The sequence below is a fragment of the Phoenix dactylifera genome, chromosome 7, assembly GCF_009389715.1.
Source record: "Phoenix dactylifera cultivar Barhee BC4 chromosome 7, palm_55x_up_171113_PBpolish2nd_filt_p, whole genome shotgun sequence".
In the NCBI taxonomy this organism is placed as follows: Eukaryota; Viridiplantae; Streptophyta; class Magnoliopsida; order Arecales; family Arecaceae; genus Phoenix; species Phoenix dactylifera.
In genome coordinates, this window is record NC_052398.1 from 2,147,288 (window position 1) to 2,164,539 (window position 17,252).

At 38.5% G+C, this 17,252-nt stretch overlaps 2 protein-coding genes across 8 annotated transcripts; both read left to right on the forward strand.

Moving 5' to 3' along the window:
• The first annotated feature begins 693 nt into the window (after nt 1-693).
• LOC103710438 (protein GrpE-like) lies at nt 694-7,688 on the forward strand. Of its 7 annotated transcripts, none has more exons than XM_039127900.1 (6): nt 694-900; nt 3,644-4,218; nt 4,702-5,755; nt 5,868-6,053; nt 6,570-6,628; nt 7,390-7,688. In XM_039127900.1, the coding sequence occupies exons 1-3, from the start codon at nt 855-857 to the stop codon at nt 4,855-4,857; spliced, it is 777 nt and encodes a 258-aa protein (XP_038983828.1). In that variant the 5' UTR covers nt 694-854; the 3' UTR covers nt 4,858-5,755; nt 5,868-6,053; nt 6,570-6,628; nt 7,390-7,688. The 7 variants fall into 7 exon arrangements, with proteins under 7 accessions (XP_038983828.1, XP_038983829.1, XP_026661738.2 ...); XM_039127901.1 differs by having other exon boundaries at nt 7,462-7,688; XM_026805937.2 differs by having other exon boundaries at nt 4,631-5,755; nt 5,868-6,628.
• A 3,344-nt stretch (nt 7,689-11,032) lies between these two features.
• On the forward strand, nt 11,033-11,944 carry LOC103710436 (early nodulin-like protein 3). Its single transcript, XM_008796137.4, has 2 exons — nt 11,033-11,325; nt 11,412-11,944. Exons 1-2 carry the CDS (start codon nt 11,145-11,147, stop codon nt 11,777-11,779), a joined length of 549 nt encoding a protein of 182 aa, XP_008794359.1. The 5' UTR covers nt 11,033-11,144; the 3' UTR covers nt 11,780-11,944.
• The last annotated feature ends 5,308 nt before the right edge of the window (nt 11,945-17,252 follow it).

Genomic DNA, 17,252 nt, shown 5'->3' on the forward strand with positions numbered 1-17,252 from the left:
AAATATCTAGATGTTGTTTGAAGAGCAAATAATCAATGTGGGACTAAACACACGTATATACAGATCTTAACATACTCTTTTTATTTAAACTTTGATATTCTTATCGGACTAAAGATCTAAATTTATTTAAATCTACAATCGATCTATGGTCAGTCTCAATAAATTCGTGCTGTAATATCTTTTAATCTACATGAACTATGAGCCGGATTCATTCTGATATTATTTATAACAATTTAAAATCTCATCCAAAAAAACTAGCCGGAAAGTATTTTTTTGAATTTTTTAGTCTTGTATAAGTACTTAAAAATATTTCAATAAATAACCGATATAGAGCTAAACACATGCTTGCATGGTCCTCGTATCTAAGTACAACTGAAAATTATATTGAAGTTCCAAACAGACTTCTTTCTCTAATTATCTCCATAATCTCTGCTCTTTTAAATCTAAAGACATGTAAAAGGAAAAAACAAAATGTGAACCATATTAACATGTATTGGGTTCATTCTCTTTTTTTTCTGAGTATTTCTCCATGATCCTAGACCCATCTCACATCTACCCTTTACGAAGCGGTTTGATCGGACCGGAACGAATGCTCCTCACCCGGTCCGACTGGAAAACTCCAGAACCTTCTGGCTCCTCGCCCGCGCTCTCCTTTTCTTTCCCGCCAACAACCGATGGCCGCAATCCTTAGGAATCCGGCTCTCCTCCTTCCGTTGCCGGGGCCGGCCGTCGCAGCTCGCGAGACTCCGAGGAGCCTTGCGACCTAAGGCTCGCGAGGCCTCTTCGGCTAAAGCTACCCTCTTTCCCCGAAAGGCCTCTCCGCTTCCCAAGATTTCTACCCTTCCCTGCTGCCAATGGGGAGACAACGGAGGCCAATGCGGTCGAAGAAACGCGTCCAAGGTATCTCTTTTTAGTCTTATCTTTAATTGTATTGGTTGGAAATTCGTAAGTGTTTTTACTGGGGTTTATTATCCCAAATCATGATTTGTGGGTTTTGGTGGGATTTCTAGCTTTATGTCAATGAATCTGCTTCTTTATATTTCGGTCTTAAGTTATAGTTCTATATATATATACACACACACACATATATATATCTTCGCCTGCATCAAGTGTTTGGTTATATGTTTGTGTGGGTTTGCGATCAGTATGTGTTTATGTGTTAGAACTTTTTCCCTTCGTGATAGGATGTTCTAGATTCATATATGATGTTATGTCCTTTTAGCTCTTAAAAGGCTTGGATTATATGGTTAGAATATGTTACATGCTTATTAATGCATGGATTTTTTTGTTAGATCATCTATTTCACTTGACAAAAACACTGCCATCTTTGGCTAGCGAACTTCATTTCTCTAGATTAAAGAGAGTAAAAGGGGAACCAAGGGGATGTATTTATTAAAGATGGGATTGTTCATAAGGAGAGGGAGGGCAGATGTGAGTGGAAGGAAGAGATTGGAAAAAGGCGGGTGGCCACTTGTGGTCCCTAACTTGTGAAAGGTTTCGCAGCTGGCATCGCATGACCGAAGTCTAGAGGCTTTCTAAGTATGTACAATAAGATAAATGAATATCTATTTCACAAAGTTTGCTTCTTTTCGACTTGTTTTGCATCATTACTTAAAGGATAGGCTGTGGTAGGGTCTGGCATTGACAGTGGTATGCCATAACCATGGTATGCAGATGACCTGAATACACACTTTTGTTATGTTGTTGGTCATTGGGAGATAACTTCTTGCAGTGTGGCTGGACGTTGACATCTGGTGACAATTTTCTGACTTTGTGGATTTGAAGAGGTAGCCACATTGATGAGTAGTGGATTTGGGATATTCATCACTGTGGCTCAAGAAGAACATCTGCTTGCTTTAACAATAATCCAGTTGGAGTAAGCACCATAGATCTCGTAGGATTCAATGTACCACGCTAGTAGGAATGTGATGTTGATGGTTTATGATACAAGAATGGTGACATCAGTGCACCAATAGTCATGGTAAAGTTTGTGGTCTAACTAGCATCAGCACTAAAGTTTATGCCTATGGTTTTGATGAATTTTTGAACCATGATGATGTGGTATCCTAGCTTGCTGGTGAAGAATGGCCCCATGCTCATGTTGGTCCTATATGGAGGGGATGGAGAGGGAAAGAAGGTGGGTAAGTGGAAAATCGATAATTCTCTCTTTCCTTGTAATTGTTTGGATTTCTGCTTTTAGGTTGCAGACAATTTGGTGTACCGAGCTCTTGATTGTTTTCATTTGTCTCTTTATCTCTTTGTTCTCCCCCTTTCTCAGTGCTCTCTTTTGTCCTTCCTCTGGGTTCCTTGTTTTCCTCCTTAGTGCTCTTAAGGAAAATTATGTTGCATCTAGCAGAAGTGTATCATGAAGTCTAGTCTGGGTTTATTTAAATAGGCAGACCGATGTAGGTGGGTCAGATCATTGGCTGAACAACAAATGCTTACCAAGGGCCTATTTGGTTGTGTGTAATTGAACCTATTGCAATTAAGACCTGGGCATTGATCAAACTGGGATGGTTTCAGACTAGGCCTAAGCTTGATAGCAACGGCTTATACAGCTTGACTTCTGGCCTAGGTTCTTCAGCCTGAGCCTATATCTCACCCATTAATACCTAAGCCCTGGAGAAACCTGTTTCCACTGAGCAGACATAGTTGTCAGGCATCTGATTATCCCCCTCATGAAACTGTGACATGCTGTACTGAGCAGGCATTGGACTCTGATGTTGGCTGATGTTTGAAAATTAGATACTTCATCAGTTCCTTGGGTAGTTGTTTCTTTTCTTAGGGTCCCCAATAGGGGTCTGTTTCTTGTTTGTCGGAAATTATCTTGTTCTTTTGAAGAGGTAAGGTTTTTTCCCCTCTCTTGTGGGCTGTTTGGATTCTCAACATGCCCATGAATTATCTGTTAACAGATGGATCTTATGGTTGCAAGCAGGCAATTAAGAGAAGAAGTCGGGGGATCTTTGATTCTCAAATTGCTCTTTCTTTTTTGTGGCTAGAACCAAATCCCCCCTATTTTCTTTTTCTTTTTTTGTGTGTGTGTGTGTGTGTGTTGGGGGAGGGGGGGAGTTTAATCACCTTTTTAGTGGATTATGTTATCCAAAACTATCAGGATTCTATAGATTGAGGGGCTTAGCAAAGTCTCCAACTTCTCCTTTCGATCTCGTAAAAGAAAATTTAATCAGGTGATAAGTTATCACACCAACAAGTAATTCAGGCACCCCTACTATTCCTCAATGTATCCTTCTTTATATCTGAATATTTAGTACCCACATGAAAAAGAAATGTTGAATCTTGAAGAGTGATGCATGTTATGATGATATCGAGTATGCATAAGGTATTTCGTTGCTCACATTGTAGTGCAACATTGGTTTCTTAGTTCTAGATTTTGTTATACAATCAATTCTTTTTCTTTCATCAATTTTCTTTTTATGCATAGATCTTTAGATATCATAGTATCTCCAACATCTTCTCAAAAAAATAAAGAAGATTAAGGAGATTGAAAATCCTTTTAATATTTTGAAAACTTTCTTGGTGAAAAGAACCTGAGGATGAGATCTTTGGTTATGGTGGTGAGTACTTATGCTTCTACCACTATTTCACTTGAAAGTATAGCTTCTACATTTTGCTCTTCGTGTCTCAGAAAATCAAGAATACATCCCTCTGCTCAAACTAAAAAGGAAAAAGACTTCATCACAGGCAGATTTAGATGATGAAATCCTTGAAGAGGATGGTGCAAATGATGGCAGCTTTGTTGATACGGAAGAAAAGGTTGCTTCTGCTGTCATGGTATCACTGCAATCATATAAAGAAGCTTTGGCTAATAATGATCCATCAAAAGTTGCTGAGGTAGAGGCCTTTCTCCAGTTAATTGAAGCAGAGAAGAATTATCTTGCAGCCAAAGTTGTTACTTTGACTGGAGAGTTGTCAAAAGAACAGGACCGCATTCTTAGGATCCGTGCGGACTTTGATAATTTTAGGAAAAGGATGGAGAGAAAAAATCTTTCTCTGATGACAAATTTGCAAGGAGAAGTTATAGAGAGCTTGTTGCCTGTTTTAGACGAATTTGAAAGTGCTAAAGCTGAGATAAAGGTGGATTCTGAAGGAGAAGAGAAAATAAACAACAGTTATCAGAGCATCTATAAACGGTTTCTGGAGATTTTGAATTCGTTAGGTGTTGAAGTTGTGGAAACTGTTGGCAATCCATATGATCATTCGGTAAGTTATCTTTTTTCATCATGTTGAGGTATGCTCCTTTTGTACCTGCTGCCTGTTATAAAGCTTCAGAAGTTTCATTTCATGCCTAATCTGTGAATACACCTGCATGTATTCAAACTGCTGGTTTTGCTCGGTTTTAACCAGCATGCCCTATCACATGCATATGCTGCAAGAATTTATGGTTAAAAAAAATAAAAATCTTGAGATTTATGAACATTTTGACCGACTCTCAACCACACATCAGCTCTATCTATGTTGTTGCCAAATTGGTGATTGTTGCATTATTGGCTTAACCATTTATCTCGAGGGCATAGGTTACATGCTAAAGATGCTAATTCAAACAGAATCATGCAAATGGCTCATTTTACTTATGCTGCTGATTTAACAAATATATATACATGCACACACGCAGGAACAATCTCTACATTTCTTATCCATCAATATTGTTACTCTTCCTTTCCAACCTTTATTTTGTTGTAAAAGCTCCATGAGTTAATAATGCTTGAGGAATCAACGGAGTTTGAAGAAGGCATTATAATTCAAGAAGTTCAGAAGGGTTACAAACTTGGGGAAAGGCTCTTGTGTCCATCGATGGTGAAGGTATCTGTAGGACCAGGCCCTGCAAAGCCTGGAAGATAGAGGCTCACCAGCAGATGAAGACAGTGCAGAAGCAAGTCAAGAAAGCTGTGAGGAAGGTGGAGATTCTAATTAGTATGTATAATTGATTTCTTTAGTTCATGAATCAATTTTGTAAGCCCTCTTGTGGCTTTAGAAATTCTGAAGCTTTTGACATATTGCTGCAATATACTTGCAACGTTCTCAGTAGTGCAACTACTGTTCTTGAAAGAGAGACCCCCACTGTCACTGTTACGAGGAAACTTGAGATTTGGATATAGTGCTTTATTTTTTATTTTTTGTACAATGTATGCTTAGTCAGCCAGCCAATTAGCGACTAATGCTATGTTGGCTACTTTTTCAATATATCAATATGGGTGTTTTTTTTTTTTATTCAAGCTCTTCCGACGTCTCCGTCAGATTGAGAATTCAAATCCATTCAAATCTAATTACAAATACCACGATCGGCCTGTAGCTCTTTTTTTACATAGATTATAGATTGGGTTCATTCTGATACTATTTATAACGATATAGAATTTTATCTAAAATGCTAATATAAAAAAATATTATTTAGATTTTTTGATTTTATATAAATATTTAATATTTATTTAAAAAATAGTTAATATAGAATTAAATATACGTCAGTGCCACATCATTATTAGAATACATGTTCGTGCGTGCATTAGGTCAATCTTGCATAATATAATTTCTGACGGACTTCATAATTATGGATGAGTGATATGATAAATATTATTCTGTTTTTGGCTGTTGCACTCCTTTTGCATATCCAGGAAATTAAATTTTTTATATAAATTGGAGACGGATGTGGAAAATCCCACGGAGGGGTAGACCAAGGAGAAGACTGAAGGGAGATCGTCTGGTCTCTTCGATTCAAGAATCCCACGGAGCCTTCATGCACTCGGTCTTCTTCTCTTTCTTCTTCTTCTTCTTATTCTTGGCTTTTTTTTTCTTCTTCTCTCTTCTTTTTCTTGCTTTTCTTTTTCCCCAAATTGCGAAACTGGCACTGGTTTTAGGTTTATGTGGAGAGGCTGGGATGATTCCGGGATGAGGGTTTTGCTGCATTGCAAAGTGGAAGACGGTATTTCTAGCGGCAAGGTGATCGTGGATGCTCTGCTGCTATTCTGCAGGCAGCGGATGCAGCCGCCTAGGCTTACAGTTTCAGATAGTTGAAGACTTACAACATAATGCTGGATTAACTGGTGAATCTGAGCCTCCTCCTTCCCTTCTTTGCTTTTACAATTTCTATTTTATCGCACAAAGATTTTTTTTTTTTGAATAATTTCTTCAGATGATTTATATCTGTGGTTCCTTAGGAATTCATACGATTTGCAAGATGGTGAAAGATTAGGGTAGGGATCTTGTACTGATGGTCCCTAGGGTTTTGAGAAAATTCTCAATTTTCTTTTTGGTTGTAGATTAGGAATGGTTTGGTGGGGATTAGGGTTTACTACAATTCTTAAAGGTTTTGAATCTACTCCCTTCCAGCCAGATATTCCCAAGGTTTTGGTCTTGCAGGGATTCCTTTTTCCTCCCTTGCTGTCTATTCTCTTCCTTCTTTTTTCGAGCAATAATAAGACAAAATTCAACTTGAAAAATCTCCAATACTATCCTCCAGTCCAAAGTCTGTAGCGTCCTGGTTCCATCAGTGGGTTTCTCTAGCTGCTCTTCTAATATTGCTAGTTGCGGAGGGTTTTTGACAACTCCAATTTCTTTAGCCTCTTTTACCAGGTGATGCACGAGCATAGAAATTTCGCTGGAGCTGATATTAATTAAGGTTATCCACTTTGACTTTCCGTTGATAATGCTCTTAATCTTGTTCATAAGTTAATACAATCTGTAAACTCTTTGTGCCGCTGCTTTATCTGCTTTTGTTTTCTTTAGTTTTCCCACTTATCCCTGCAGAGGTAGTAGTGGTAATTTGTTTTGCTTACATGCTTTTATGCTTCAGACACCTTAATCATATTTCATATTGCTGTCAAATGGTGTACAACGGCTACTGCAAAAATTTCTATACAACCTGTTCGGATTTTATGTGTATTCTGTCCATTACAACCATCCATTATATTCTTTGCTCATAAACATGTTAGTATTGCTTCCCTAGAGGATCAGATCATTGAATCATTTATTTCTCTTGAAATTCGTTTAATTCTTCTTTCTACACACGTCATTATGTGGCATAGGTGTTACATCACGTACTAAACTTAATAGTATACCACTTCTACGAATGGCTCGTAATGCTGCATCTTTTTCGAGACCAGGGCCTTTTATTACAGGATTTTTTGATCATACATAAGTATCGATCGATAATAATTTGTTGCTTTTTACCAACTTAATGTTAAGGAATTTCTGGACCTAGAAATTCATTTCATACAATTGAACCGTTTCAAATTGTTTCTTTTTAAGAACCAAAAAAACTTGTGCCAGTGTGAGTAGTTGCCACGTATTTATTAGTCATTCCAACCAAAAATATATTTTTTTATCCCTTTGAATTTGAGAATTACTTCTTATCCCTATATTTTGCAATATTATTTGCAGAAGAGTTGGGGGGAAGCGGAATAAAATGTAAACATTGTATTATTTGAATTTGGAAGGTTTGTTGTTCTACAGGCTACTTCTGCAGCCAATTGGAGACCGGACGAGATTTCTGGTAGATGGGACCAACTAAGCCTTTCCTCTTTTTCAACTCCGTAGGTCATTTTTTTTCTCATACTTGATATTGTTTACTTTGATAGTGATGTAGTTGATTGCGCTCATGCGAGAGCAGTGTGAGCAGCCGATGTACCAAAAAATAAAAAAAAATTGATATTGTTTACTTTGTTTGTTAAGCATTAAAATTTCTTTTCCATCAACAACTTATGAATATCTATATGCCAAGGCCATCTCCTCCAGCATCTTATAGGAGCATCTGTTCTATGATGGTCATGATGGTAGTCATGTGAAAGTCATTCCCCTTTCCTAAAATGATTCCCTTTTTATTTACATATGGCTTTTTCTTTATTGTGGAGGTGGAGGGTGGTATGTATTTCTTTATTTTTTTTCTTCTTCATCAAAAACCAGTGATGATTTGCCCAGGAGGGGTTGGGTTAGTTGGTTCTGTTATATTTTCGGATGCTCGATCAACTTCTGTTATCATTCTTTCCCTCATATGGATGAGGTGAAAATGAGATTGAGAGGGTGATTTGCCCACAGATGTGCAGTCTGTATGTTATACTCCTCACCAAAACCAAAACTAACAACAATAACTTTCATATTTCTTAATTCATAATATAGAGATGTATGGTTACATGGAATTTTTAATTATGTCCATATATGTATACACGTGTCCATAATTAATGCCATGTTATTTCATTCTGATTGTTTTTTGGGGCAAACTCATATTATATTTGGATGTTATTAGTGTTCTCATTTTTTATAGCTTATTATTTTTGCCAATTAACTCTCTAAGTTGATTATACATGAAGTATTTTGCTCTAGATCAAATGATTGTATGTTGTATCGATATGCCAAAATGTGCAGTATCGTTTCTTTTTTCAGGTTGAGGATGGTGAGAGGCACCATGGAGGTTTTGGTTAAAAAAGAAGAAGAAAAAAAATGAGAAAAACATTGATTTCTTGGGGAGACATTGGGCTACATCAATCAATAAGAGTAGCATGCTAAGGAATTGCCTTTGTGGTAGCTCGTACAGATCTAGATGTAACATGATAAGAAAGTCTATGGAATTAGGACTCCTCTTAATGGATGTGTATCATGGCAACGAGTAAATGGCCTGTGAACTAGTTGAAGGTGGAGACTAGTTCCATAGAACAACTAGTATGATATATATTTTTCATTAGGTGGACAAAAATATATTTAAATTTATTTTTTATTGGCTTGTATAAATTTAATTGATGTTATGTTAATGAAAAAGGTGGGACACATTGACGGTCTCATGAAGCTTGACCCATTAAATGGTCCACCTATCATTGCTCTACATCAAGGGCTCGAAAAAGAAATTGATCTAGGTTAAAAGTATAAATAAAATGATTTATTTTTGTAAAAGTATGCACATGAAAGATGAGTAATGAGCAAAACAATATTTTTTTATGAAAAGGGAGGTTTACCCATCAACTTTCTAGCTGAGAAAGGAGGAAAATATTTACAATGGAATAGCTTATAGGCGGATCTTTTTGAGCCGTTGCTGAGCTTGCCAGACCCAAAGGAATAAGGAGTGTTTGACCCAAGTGTAAGACCAAGGCTCGAGAATGGATAATCTCTATGAGCCCATTTGGTTCGCGGGAAAAAAAAGGGGAAAAGTGTGGTCAACAAAAAAGTAATGAGATGCCTCTTGTTTGGTTGGAGTTTTTAAAAGAGAAAGATGGAAAAGTTATATTCTCATGAAAATATGATTTCCACATTTTATGAAAAAATCTTTTTCATGAAAAACATGGGAATTACTCCATCTTTATTTTTTTCCAAAAAGACCCTCCGGCATTAAAGAGGCATTAAATATCTAATTTTTATTAAGGGTATAATAGGAATTATACATAACTTTTTCAGAAAAGTAGATGGTCAACCAAACATAAGCACTTTGAAAATCTGTCACTTTTTTATGTTTAACCAAACATGTCAAAAGTATATTCCCAGGCATTCTCTTCCTAGGAATTTTCTTTTCAGGAATCATATTCCTAAGAGGGAAAATACTTTTCAGGAACCAAACGAGCCCTACTTGGAAAGGAACCATTTCTCTTGGAACCCTTCGAGGTTCGAGACTTGTTTTGTATGACTGTAGTCCAGGCTTACGAGCCAGCTCCTTCATTATTTATGGACGTGAGGGCTTTAAGGGGTTGATATTTGCTTTCGCTGGGCAGCATCAAGCTTTCAAAGAGGTGACTACACTATTCCAGCGTTCCGGGAGCACAGTTTGCTTCGAACCGAGATACTGGAGCAATTACTTTCTTTCCACAAGCACCATATTAGTGTAGATGCTATGCTGTCCCATAATACCTTTGGAATGCTTCAAGAAAGCTGACCTCTCCATATTGCTGTATAGAGATCCTGCACCGAGCTTGGAAGCAAGGGAATTGATATTCCTTGAGAAATGAAGTGCTAAACTATTTGGAATAGCAACAAGTTAGGAAAAGATGTTCGATTGTGTTCGTCCTCCTCGCCTCATAATAGCATGCAAAAGGTGGTGCAAGAAATTTTCCTTTCCTCAGGTTCTCTGCTGTGAGGACTTTACAATGAAATACAGCCAGACCTTGATCTTCTCTAGGAGTGGCAACTTCCAGTTGAGTTTCAATGGACAATAATGGTACCATAGCCAACGTTTCATGCTCCTTCTATTATATTATATGCGCACACACTAGAGGGTGCAAATGGCTGAGTATGTGCGCTGGTATCGGTTTAACAGGCACCACTACTACTATTTTATTGTTGAATTTAAATATCTACTAGTTGAAAAGGATATTTTTTTTACTCAATATATGATCTAGAAGATGTAGTTTACTCCATGAATAGTAGTTGTGTAAATGAGGATTTTTGTGCTTATAATAGTTGTCTTTTCCTCCCGTTTTTTTGAGAACTAGCATGGGAGAAATCCTAGCAAAAATTAAGGTAATATTTTTCTCTAATCCAGGTGTTTGGTGCCAAACCTTAAAAATTTTACCAATGACACTAGCTAGCACCCTCATAATGGCTTGATAATGATTATAGTAGCCATAATTTAATTCCTAAAATACTTATGTCAAGGCTTCATTACACAAATAATAGTTTCTATTTTGGTTGTCAATAGATGGATTCATTGTAATGTAGCATTGGAAAGGAAAGAAAAAAAATCCAAATAAGGCAATAAGAAAAATCCAAATAACAAAATAATGGTGACATATGAGTATTTCTTGAACAAGCGTTGCGAACGACTGCTTAATTCTTGTTTAATTTGATTATCGTGCATAATTGTAGAATTATCTGGCTAAAAAAATATTTGGCAGTTGCTGAATCCGCATAAAATATACTATGCGAGCGTGGGCAGCAAAGCATTGTCCGTTGATTTTGTTGTTCGTATTTCGAGGTTCCCGACCGTTGTGGCCCCGACAAAAAAAAAAAAAACCGAGCCCTAGGTGAATGGGCTCGAGCCCTACCCAGCCTTTCCCAACGGCTAGTTTCCTCCTTCACCCAATATAAAATAGAGCCCAATTCCCTTGGTCTCTCCCCAACTTCAACAAGCCACACGAAGTCCCTCAACTTAGCTCCATCATCCTCCTTTTGCTGCTGCTACGGCTACTACTACTGCTCTCTTCTCTCAGTTCGCATACATGGCTTCGCCGTTGCTCTCTTCCCTCGTGTTCCTCGTCCTTCTTCTCATCGTGGGAAGCTCTGAAGCTAAAGACTTCTTGGTTGGAGGTAACACCGAAGCATGGAAAATCCCCTCGTCTCCATCAGAAACCCTCAATCAGTGGGCGGAGGCGAACCGCTTTCTGGTCGGGGATTCGCTTGGTAAGTTTCAACCCTCTCCTCTCCTCTCCTCTCTTCTATCAAAGTTTCGAGACGCAAGCTAACATTTTTGGCTCTTCCTGACCCAGTTTGGAAGTATGATGGCAAGAAGGATTCGGTGCTGGAGGTGACGAGGGAGGGCTACCTGAGCTGCACCACTTCAAGCCCGATCGCCGAGCACAAGGATGGGAGCACGGTGGTGAAGCTCCCCCGTTCAGGGCCGTACTATTTCATCAGTGGAGCAGAGGGGGCCTGTGAGAAGGGGGAGAAGCTGATCGTCGTTGTGATATCAGAGAGGCTCCACCGGTACCGTGGGATCTCCCCTGCACCTTCCCCCTTGGAGTACGATGGTCCTGCAATGGCTCCGGTGAGCAGCGGCCAGAAGTTGGCAGGGGGGATTACAGGGGGCTTGGTGGGTGTTCTGGCTGTCATCGGAATGGTGGCGAGGATTCTTTGAGGCGTCGTATTATGAGTTTTGGTTATTCTTTTGAGGAGGAAGAGGATTGGATTTTTTCGTGTTGTTCATAGAGCTTTCTGGTTTCATCTTCTTTCCTATGTGATACATAGCCGAGAATGCTTATGACATTGCTTCTGCTGATATGAATTCAATTTATTCTTTGAACGTTTGTTGTGTTGAGTATTGCGTCCATATATTTTCCCAACTTGTTCTGTTCATGAAGAGGGCCCTGTGCTTCATCTAATGTTTGAGCACAAAAGGTAGGGGCATTTTCTATCTATCCATCTCACGAGAAGAACAAGGAATAAGCACAAAATAAAGGAATCAGAATACAACAAGAATACTGAAAACAAGAAACAAAACAAGTTGATCTCTCTCTCTCGGTGGGTGAGTGGTTGTGGAGAATAATAAAATAAAAAGCTTCATGGGTATTTAGTTGCTAATTAATTTTGAAGAATACAACGAAGTAGGCTACCAAGTTATAATTTTGGTTTTGTTATTGTGGGTTTTCCAGTGTTAGGAATCAAGCAGAGAGGCTGGCAACATTTGCAAGCTGGATGACCCCAAAGGGGGGAGCCAAGCAGAGGTGTTGTATAATTTTTTGCTTGCGCAAAAAGATTGATATTTAGGTTAAATTCAGCAAGGATGATAAGCTCAGAGCCCACCCAAATGGCCTCAAATGGAATCAGAGATCGGAAGCCCTCATAAATTATGTAATTGAAATGATTATTAACTCCAAAGTTTGATAAAGGAATAAGATTATCACTATTATTATTATAAACATGGTCCCAATAGGGTTGTAGCTTGGCAATGGAGCTTGCATGGTTCAAATTGTAAGTTTTGCGGCCAGCAGATCTTCGACCTAAGTAAATTTGGACGTGGCAGACCTTAGAGGCCACAAGATGCACAAGTGTTGCAGGCTTGCAGCTTTGTTAAGCTAATCGAACTTGGCTGTTAAGCTAGTTTAAGGCTGCAAAGCTACAATGAAGCCCCTCAGGATCAGTAAAATTCAGATATCAAGTTCTGCAAGGGGCAGGACGTCGGAGCTTTCTAAGCCGTCTATGACTTTGCTTTAGTTGAACATGGTCCAGTTGGGTTCTGAAAACAGAGTACAATTCTCCAGTCCTACCTTTTTAGCTTTAATTTGAAAGGTTTTGACGACAAGAGACGAGGATCTTGTTGTAGTCCATACCAGCCATTCCCGCAAGTCAGGCAGAACCCTTATCTTTGGATCACGGCTTCAAATACTTGAAATCAAGTTTGGTTTAAATTGTTGGCAATTCATGCTTAGAGCCTGTGTGGGAAGTGAAAGGGGCGGACGGAGAAGTGTCACTAACTCGTAGCCTAAGAGCTTAAGTTGTTGGCTAATAAATCCATGTGGCATCTTTTTTTATTAGTCAATGCAGGCTATAGCAGTCTCTTGACGCCCTCCTCATGGTTAGATCCTACTTGAGAGAGGGGAGCCCACCTATGACCTAAGTCCCACTCAAACTTGCTGGGTCCTCCATGACCCTAGTATCTCTCAATAAGAGGCTTACATGACTAAAAAAAATTATATTGCATAATGATGGGCTTGGCTATAATTCTACTTGTCATGGAGTCGCAGCCTAAAAGCTTAAGTTGTTGGTAGAAGGATCGACCCGAGCTAATAAACCCATATGGCATTTTTTTATTAGTTCATATAATAATATGACAGAAGGTAGAGGGTCACCGGCGCGATCACAATTTTGTTTGAAACAAATAAAAAAAAAATCCTGTGGGAATTGACCCTAGCAACCCCCTGTTCTCATGTGGCCTTGATAGTTGTGACATGGGCCTTTGGGTTAGGAGTTAGCATTCAAAAAACGTTGGGCTTGCCTCAAAAGCCCATGTCATTGCATGCAATGTAAACCAACTTCTATCGCTGACCAGCAGAGCAATAGGCCTAGATCTGGATCCAGCCTATACTTACATGACTGGTGCCCAGATATGGTCACTTGCAAGTTAGTCGACAGGTCCCAACCAAGACTATAACTGTTGTAAGTTTGAGAAGGGACGTGATACAGGGGAAATAAAACATCTCCTTTTAGGAAATGACATATTAGAATCAAAATTGACCCCATTAAACCAAAATGGACCCAATTCGACCCTACAAAGATTGATTGAAATATCTGGTTTTTGTTCGTGTAATAAAATTATCTCTCTCCTAATCCAAGCATGAACCCAGATCGGACCGATCCTTCTCACGGGTTACAGCCCTACTATTGACGGTGTCCATGGATGACCGCCATCTAGCTGGTGTAGTTCCCGACCCAGAAATAATCTAACTAGCAAAACCCTAGCCTGAGTCAAATCCAAATTTTCGATTGCACCCGATGTAGCTCAAATAAGTTTGATTTGTATCTCTATAGGGCTCCAATCAATGTGTGATTTTGGTGATGTTTTAGGGCTGATTGGTTTATATGTTAATCATAGACTCTCGAGGCTTGTCTATCCAACAAAATAGACTCTCGAGGTAGATCATTAGCTCTACTATAAAAATTTCGTAAAATTTAACTTCGACCAATTTACTTGAGACTTTGAGCCAAAGTTGATGAAGCATGAGATTGGGTTGACATTTGTTACCGAGTGGGACCCAAGTTAAATATGGTCTGACTCAAAGCAGGCTAATTTTTGGTAGCTTAGGTTTAAGTTGCACCAGCTCAAGTTGCACCCCTAATTTTAGCAGCATACAAAACACTCAGGATGGGCGTCCTGTTGGAAGTCATGCATCCAACATACCTCCCATAGAAAATCTTGCTGTTCCAGCAGAAGGCAAGGGAGTATCATATCACCAAGTCCAAATGGCCAAGGAGGAAATCTCTCTCTCTCTCTCTCTCTCTATATATATATATATAGAGAGAGAGAGAGAGAGAGAGAGAGAGAGAGAGTTTCCTTATGTGCATGCAGATCTAATAATGAGAAAGGGAGGAGTTGCGTGGTCCTCGAAAAGCTCATCATAGCTAAGAAACACATCACTAGAAAAGGAGGCCCCTTGTTTCATATAAACCACTTCAATATTCCTTGGCAGATGGAGATGCATGATTGCCCATCATTCCAGCAATCTAGTACTTGTTTGAAACTTTGGACCCATGAGTTGCTGTGGCAACATCATAAGTTGCTCCCCACGCCATGAATGCAAGCCACATTGCCACACACTCTCTCTCTCTCTCCTCAGCTAGAGTACAAATGGGCCAAACAGGTCTGTGGTCCGGATCAGGTTTGCCTTGGATAAGGGTCCACTCAACCCATTTTATTCTTAGTTGATACACATTAGAAAGAAAGAAAGAAAGAAAGGCACCATCAATGACTCACTAGCATCTATTTTGGAGAATCTCAAGGGAAGAGACAACATGATACATAAAAACAACAATGTAGATATGATTGGGACTCGAATGGCATGAACTACACAACAATGGAATTTAGTTTTTTTTGTTGTCAGCTATATCAAGCAATATTTGAGAACGAAACGGATGGCATTTTATTAATATTTGGACCATGATAGCGTGAGAACAGGGCTCACCAATGTCATAGTCCATTTGATAATTCAAGGGACCAATTGATGAGAAGTGAATGAGTATATTTTAAGGATAAACTACTCCTAATTGCTTTAGATAACTATAGTTTCTTGGGAAGCAAAATCAGAATCATCGCTTATTTTATTAGTATTTGGACTATGATAGTGCGAGAGCAACGAGACTGGCCAATGTCATAGTCCATTTGTTAATTCAAGGAGCCAATTGATGAGAAGTGAACAAGTACGTTTTAAGTGTAAACTGCTCTCAATTGTTTTTGATAACCATAAACACTTGTGACGCATGATCGGAATCATCATCTCTCTTCTGGTAGGTAGTTAGGCCAACTCATTCAAATGACCTTTCATGATCTCTGTTCCTCTTGCTTTTCTAGCAAGTGTCACCATCCCATTATATGCATCACAATCAAACACAATAATGTGCACTGATTTTAACAAGCTAATGGATGCTGTCTATCTAAATTTTTATATTTCTAATTAAAACATGTACTCTAGCTCACCTAATAGCACAACAGCTGAAGTTTCATATTTATATATATATAATGTCCATTCTTGTAGTATTAGGGTGGCTACAAGAGTGCCTTGTATATTTGCTAGGGTTAGATGCCACTTAGTTTTGCTTGTGGGCACTATGATGTCGACACATCTATATAATTTCAGGATAGAGACATGATAACTAGCTGCCACCTTACGACCGAAAGTGTCGTCTATTCGATGCATATTAAACGTTGATACTACATGTATATTTTTATCTATTTGCGACCGATACCGCATATTCGATCGAGTGATGTGTCGCTTTCAATTCATAATTTGTTGCATCATATTTTCAAAAGGTGAGTAGCAAAAGTAGTTACATGATAATGGAATCTATGCCCTCATCTCTTTTCCTCCCTTTCAACTTTTCAATCATCTTATCCTCAGCTAGGAATCCAACTCCATTCCTTAATTCCTTCCATATGCCTTCTATGTGGCTGTAGCAATAGTTAATATATAGGATGGTCTCATTAACTAGTCCTCCCTTTCTGTCTGGGGACATCCACATATTCTGAGACGAGCTATTCAATCATTCAGCCATTCAACTCGATGCCAAAAGGCTACAGAGGGGTGGAAGGAAAAAAAAAAAAGAAGCTCTTATTGATGCAGCAAGTTCATCATCGCATTGAAGAGATTCATCAACAAAGTGGTCCGGATGAAGCCATGACGTGTGAACTAACAATTGTGCAGCCCTTAAGCTATGCTTAAGGATCTTTACCCTCTGCTCGACCTTTTAGCTCCCAATCCCTTTCCTCTCTTTTTTTTTTGTCTCAAACAGAGAGTGACCCAAGGAGAGCATAATTTAGTGGTCCTTGGCTTGTTTTTCAAACCTCACCTTTCTACTTGTTCTTCTGTTCACTTTCTCTTTGTTGACCTGAACTAGAGTTTCCAACCACTTCCAAGATAGAGATCATTTAATTGACTTCTATAAGATGGATTGGCATCGTTCACGAGTTTGGTTAAGTGTGCATGCAGTACAAGCTCACATAATTAACCTACAGAAACGATTAGGAAGGATTGCACTTGTCGAATGAATCAAAGCTCGTGGATGCTAGCCCATGCTAGTCATGTCAAACTAATCGAGCAGTATGTGCCCGTCTCAAGAAAAGCTCGAATCAAGTTTAATTTAGAGCTAAACAAACCAAGCTTACTAGCAAAATAAGATTTAAGTTAATTTCAAGCTAAACTAAAAATCAAACCACCTTTATTGGATAAATTTTGAACTTATTTAAATTATATATTATATAATTTATTTAATAAAGTACTAGATTAAAGTTTTATCTGGCATATACTTTATAAAATATTCGTTAAATGTTAATTTAGAGCGCAATCAAACTTTGAACTAAAACATGAAATCAAGAGTTAAACTTTCATTTATGCTTGAAG

Bases quoted from the DNA above. Each gene is read 5' to 3' on its own strand.
- LOC103710436 (XM_008796137.4), top strand. From the start codon at position 11,145: ATGGCTTCGCCGTTGCTCTCTTCCCTCGTGTTCCTCGTCCTTCTTCTC. The intron at 11,326-11,411 runs GTAAGTTTCAAC...TTCCTGACCCAG, and splicing joins TCTGGTCGGGGATTCGCTTG to TTTGGAAGTATGATGGCAAG.
- LOC103710438 (XM_039127898.1), top strand. From the start codon at position 855: ATGGGGAGACAACGGAGGCCAATGCGGTCGAAGAAACGCGTCCAAG. The intron at 901-3,643 runs GTATCTCTTTTT...TTCGTGTCTCAG, and splicing joins GTCGAAGAAACGCGTCCAAG to AAAATCAAGAATACATCCCT. The intron at 4,219-4,701 runs GTAAGTTATCTT...TTGTTGTAAAAG, and splicing joins GCAATCCATATGATCATTCG to CTCCATGAGTTAATAATGCT.